This window comes from Ctenocephalides felis, unplaced genomic scaffold (assembly GCF_003426905.1).
Source record: "Ctenocephalides felis isolate EL2017-DRISC unplaced genomic scaffold, ASM342690v1 CF-g0.4_SCAFFOLD_01170, whole genome shotgun sequence".
NCBI classification, from domain to species: Eukaryota; Metazoa; Arthropoda; class Insecta; order Siphonaptera; family Pulicidae; genus Ctenocephalides; species Ctenocephalides felis.
Genome location: NW_020537324.1, coordinates 69,322,565 through 69,328,841, shown reverse-complemented (window position 1 = coordinate 69,328,841; position 6,277 = coordinate 69,322,565). Strand labels below are relative to the sequence as shown.

Genomic DNA, 6,277 nt, shown 5'->3' with positions numbered 1-6,277 from the left:
ATAAATATATTATACATATTCTAATATTGTCTAGGTTAATAAGTAAATTGAAATTTTTGGCAGATGATAGTTTTCATTTATTTTTAATGCAAACAATAATATTGCACATACATCCCAGTTTTATAATTATAACTTTATAATCACATACATCCTAGAAAATTTGCTTAACAAACTTCAGATTTATCAAAAACCGAATAATCGTTTAGAAGGAGTATACAGGGAGTGCTTGTAATTTAATGAGCTTTATATAATAGCAGTAAGGCTCAAATTAATTCTACGTTTTAGTTAGAAAACGTTTGTATGAGAAAAAGAAAAGGGCTGCTTTTAGGATTTCCCTGGAAATTATTCGTTTTTTCTTTCCGTAAGAACCATCCTTGGACTTCAACGAACATTTTAAAAAAACAATTAACCAAAAACACATTTTGCGATTTCTTTTATATATAAGATTTGATCCAGTTTTTGTTTCCTCAAATTTTGCATTCGGAGTATTGAGACTTCTACATATAGATATCATTATAAGATACATGCTTTAATAAAATCCAAACAAGTAATATTTTTTCTTAAATCATTGTTTATATAATATTGTTTATTCTATAATTAATGAGTTTTTTTTTCTATTTTCAGTCGTATGCGGTCATGGCATGTAGCTGCTAACTACCAGAAAGGAAGTCCATTTTTGGTGTCTACTATTGCGTCAACCTGCAAACAACACGTAATAAAACGGAACTTCTGTCCTTCGCACGAGATAACATCAAACGAATTTACTGGAACAGATTTCGTGGAAAAATTTAGTGATGATTGTAATCCACGACTTCGGTTATTCTTGAAGAAAAGAAGAAAGAACGTGATCAGTGCATAGTACTTGCACGGAATTAAATTTATAGGATAATAGATATATGTGTTTATCTACTATTACGTTCAGCATAAGGAGGAACTTGCTAGAGTTGTGAATTTATATTATGATTATTGGTTTTTTGAAACTTCTTCGGGATATAGATACTGAGAAACGTTAATTATTATTGTATTACGAGAGTGTTTTGAAGGGTGACCAAAGGGCCGATTAGTGAAGGGCACACGAGTGCGATGAACACCGCAAGGGACGCGCAGAGTTCAGCGGCACTCGCCACTCATCAAAGGTACCACCACCAACCTGTAGGACTGACTTTTGCAGATCACGCACCCTGCTGGTAAGATAAATTTTAGACTTAATATTTCCTAAGAACTTGAAACTTTATTCTATATTTTGTTTATGCTTTAACACGCTAATCGCCAAGATAATATAAAAACGTATCTTTATTAGATAATTTAGTTAAAAATATATCAAGAAAACTTTTTTTTTTTATTTTTTTTTTCAATAGCAATCAGAATACATGACAATTCTATGAGCTATTTGGCTTATGTCATTCACTCGCACACATACACACACTTTCAAACACACATAAAAATTTATCGGATAAATGTTACATTCATATTTAGAGAATCACTTCAATAAGTGATTCTACTATTCTGTTCATATAAGGTTATGGTAGTTCTAAGGTTCCTCCATATTATCTTCGGGCAGCTTTTTCTTCAGTCTTTTTTTTGACAAAATTCCTGGAAAAACAATATTTTTTATGTCACACATATATGACTGACATTGACCTATAATATTTTTTTTCTCCTTTTATTAACTCCCGTATATCTAACATATGTCTAACTACCCTCATTATTATCATTAGATATATATTTTCTTTATCACCCTTTTTAGGAAATTTAATGTATCATATTTGTTCCTTTAGATATAATTAAATAAATCCAATCATAAATTTATAAATCAATTAAGTATTTATCGTTTCGTATCATGTTATAGAAATTATTAACTTCTCGTAGGGTAAGTTATAGTAATCGCAGAAAAATTGATAATGAAAATTTTTGCATATCTTTACTTTTCAAAGAACATTTTGGCATACCTTCGAAAAAATGAATATATGTCTGTGTGTGTGTTTGGATACAATTTTTCGCCCACGATTTCGGCAACACCGATCAACCTATTTGAATAATTGAAAAAACATTCGATTTCTGTTGATGAGAAGACGTGGTGATTAGTTTTTGGCAAAGGCAGGTCTAGTCATTCCGAAGATTTGGGGCAAAAAATGCCAAAAACGGTAACTCAGTTTTTAAGAGAACAGAGCGTCCGATTCTAATAATTCAAAAAACATTTTACTTCTATTGACAAGTTGAGAACTGATGAAATTTTTGGACTGGCAGGTCTAGCGATTTTGGAGATTCAATAAAAAAATGTAAATAAATTGCCATTTAGCGGTCAAAAATGATCATTAGACATTTGCACATGAAATTATCAGATATTTTAGAGGTTTTAAAAATGAGTACCTACTAATTTTGTTACAATTTTTGTAGGTCCAAGATTTTTAATTTTTAGTGTTCACTTATACGATTTAAACAAGAATTTTTTCTTCAAAATTTTCAAAAATACATAAATTTGATACTCCAAATATAAATCCTAAATTTACAATTCAATTTAAAAATGTATATACATTTCACATACGTTATTCTATAAAATATATTGTTCTAAAAAAGTATAAAGATATGTAAAAATTGCATTTTCGATTTTTTGCGATTACTATAACTTACCCTACGGGAAGTTAAATATAAAATGAAGTTTTATAAGTGTTATTCTAAAAAATATATCCTCAGATAAATTAATTCGCGATTTTTTATTAATGTAAACATTCTTAAGTGTTTTTGGTGATAAATTCATCACTATTACTCTATAATGAACGATGATATATATAGTAATTATAACTATCTATTTAAAAATATTTTGAAAAATTTATAACTTAACCATTGATCGTTATTCATTCATTATTGATTTTTTTGCATGAATATTTAATTCTGGTTCGGAAAGTTCCAGCAATTTGTCTTATGGCACGATGTTATACACCACTAGTTCTATATTTTGTTCAGGCTTTAACACGTTAATCGCCATGATATCAGAAATTTTACATGAGCCCCACGGTATTCAGGGGTGTCCATTAATCACGTGATCGATTTTTTAGGGATTTTTGGACCCCCTCCCGACGGTGATACGTCTCCACCAAATATTGCGTGTTAGTGCAGTAAACGGAGCGTTTTAGGTCTGAATTTTTTTTACTGTACTCCGAATTGAATGAAATTTTGGAATTATGTTCATCTTACCATCAAGTTTCAAAAGTGAAAACAATTCGGGTTGCGCCATCACCCCCGGGGGATGACACCCCCTCTCAATTGTGTAATTACATTTTTCAAAATAACGTCGGAAATCGATAGAAGAACTAATTATAAGAAAAAAATGTCTTCTATAGTTTTTCAAAAAAACTAATACTTTTCAAGTTACTGGCCACTAAAGATTCATATATTTTTGGCGTTTTTCTTCGTTTTTTTGTAAATATCTCCTAAAATATACATTTTAACGAAATCATGTAATGAACAATAATGTCAATAAAAATCTTAATAAATCGTTTATTACATAAAGTGTTCTAGGAAAAATATTAAGCAAGATTTGAAAGAGCAAAGTCGTTTTTTATTTCGTTCAAGATTTAATTGTTGTATTCAAAAGCCATCTAGTGTCGAGGTTTTACATTTTATGCATTTCGGTGAAATTGGGTTTTATAGTGCTCAACATAAGCTTTAAAATGAGTGCTGTTACAAGTTTTTTGCGTGTAAAATGAGTGAGCTATCATGCAAATAAGAAGCATATACGAAGTTTTTTTCTTTTAAATCATATGGTTTAATGAGCGCCATTTCCACCAGAATTAAAGTAATTCACATTCCATCTAGAATTCACTTCATTATGGACATCTTGATGGATTCTAGCAGATTCACTACTTTAGTACAAACTATTTTCAGAAAACTCACGATTTTATAAAAACTTTTTTTTTCAATTTGCGCGGCCGCGCAGTCTTTAAACATTCATAACTCTGTCAATTTTTGTGTGAAAGAAAATAATAAAAAAAAACAAAAATAAGCCAGAAAGATCCCTTTGACTTTTATCTATATGCTTTTATACGTATCTTTTATTCTTTTGAGATATAATGAAAATAATTTCGATTTTTAAAAAAATGGAAGAAAAGTTTTTATAAAATCGTGAGTTTTCTGAAAATAGTTTGTACTAAAGTAGTGAATCTGCTAGAATCCATCAAGATGTCCATAATGAAGTGAATTCTAGATGGAATGTGAATTACTTTAATTCTGGTGGAAATGGCGCTCATTAAACCATATGATTTAAAAGAAAAAAACTTCGTATATGCTTCTTATTTGCATGATAGCTCACTCATTTTACACGCAAAAAACTTGTAACAGCACTCATTTTAAAGCTTATGTTGAGCACTATAAAACCCAATTTCACCGAAATGCATAAAATGTAAAACCTCGACACTAGATGGTTTTGAATACAACAATTAAATCTTGAACGAAATAAAAAACGACTTTGCTCTTTCAAATCTTGCTTAATATTTTTCCTAGAACACTTTATGTAATACCGATTTATTAAGATTTTTATTGACATTATTTTGTTCATTACATGATTTCCGTTAAAATGTATATTTTAGGAGATATTTGCAAAAAAACGAAGAAAAACGCCAAAAATATATGAATCTTTAGTGGCCAGTAACTTGAAAAGTATTATTTTTGAAAAACTATAGAAGACATTTTTTTCTTATAATTAGTTCTTCTATCGATTTCCGACGTTATTTTGAAAAAATGTAATTACACAATTGAGAGGGGGGTGTCATCCCCCGGGGGGGTGATGGCGCAACCCGAATTGTTTTCACTTTTGAACTTGAGGGTAAGATGAACATAATTCCAAAATTTCATTCAATTCGGAGCAGTACAGTAAAAAAATTCAGAGGTTATACCCTTTTTTCCTCTCCGTTTACTGCACTAGTATTTTTAGTTCGATTAACGAAAAAATCGCAATTTTTTTTTGAAAATTTAGGTAAAAAATAAATACACGCAATATTCTACTAGGCCCCTCCTTCTTCCTCCACATGATTTTTCGTATTTTTTTTTATTGTTAAACCCCCCTCCCTCAAAAAGCCTCACATGATTCTGATTATGATCAAACATGTATTAAGGGGAAACTTAATGTATCAAAGTAAATTTTTTTCGCAAAATACATAGAAAAGACAAAATTTTGATATCATCTTACATATATGACTGATTGTTATACCAAATTACAAATAGGTCCGAATGTAAGAAAAGTATTCAAATAATATATAATTTGATCGATATTATTGTATCAAACATTATGGATATCAAATAAATTACAGTATTGAATAAAACCTTAATTTATATAAACGATCTAGCAAGTGCTTTAATATTATTAATATCAGAACAAATATTTCGATTGTTATTAAGGCTGTAAATTAGAAGTTTTTTCTAGAAAAGAATTTTATACATGCATATTGAAGGCTTTTAACAAAATCTATTCATACAAATGTATTAGTGATATTTCTTTTCGTGACTGATTGGGTGGAGTCTATAAGTATTATGTCAAAATTATCGGTGATAACATTTATTGTATAGTTGATAAGAATTATTTTATTATTTAATCTCTCAGTGATTCATTTATTTTGATTTTATTTTATTTCAAGGTACATGCCGCCGACAGCACCAGCAAGACAAAATAAAAGACCACCACCACTGCCTGGAGCCTCATCCTTAGATTGCTGTCCGCCGGGAAATATCAAGTCGGATATGCATGCACCACCACCGATTGTACCTCCTCATAACAATGTGGTAAATAATAAGTGACATTTTTGTTACATGGATCTAAATAACACACCAAGTGAAAATAGTCGTTAGATGACTTAAAATCAATATTAGAAAAGAATAATTTGCTGTTTTTAGAAAAATCATATTTACTATTATATTATCTTTTGCAGTCTTCGTCCATCCATCAACAGCACCACCAGCCAATTTTGACAGCACAACCGAATCACCCGCCGCCTCCTTTATCCCCAAAGTCGCCCGTCAACCAATCTCAGAGTCAATTCACAATCGCCCCAATTCAGCCGCAAAAATTGTGTCTGAACAACGGCGGCCCTTCACACCTTATGTCCACGTCGATGGGTTCTCAGCAGCTCCTGGCAGCTTCTTCTAACAACTCAAGTCAAGTGATGTCCACATCGATGATCGGCGGAACAAGTGCCATTCCAGCACAATCATTTGGTATGGATAGTGCGAGTAAAAATTTAGTAAATAATATACATCAACCGGTGCCAGTGGTGTCGAGAGTTCA

General features: G+C 30.7%; 1 protein-coding gene across 1 annotated transcript in view; it reads left to right on the top strand.

Moving 5' to 3' along the window:
• Window positions 1-649: 649 nt before the first annotated feature.
• LOC113367598 overlaps window positions 650-6,277 on the top strand; it is a 9,845-nt gene continuing 4,217 nt past the window's right edge. The window contains exons 1-3 of the mRNA XM_026609191.1: window positions 650-1,187; window positions 5,631-5,775; window positions 5,922-6,265. Coding sequence (XP_026464976.1) covers window positions 1,084-1,187; window positions 5,631-5,775; window positions 5,922-6,265 — 593 coding nt within the window. The 5' untranslated portion in view covers window positions 650-1,083. The remainder of the gene's footprint in view (window positions 1,188-5,630; window positions 5,776-5,921; window positions 6,266-6,277) is intronic.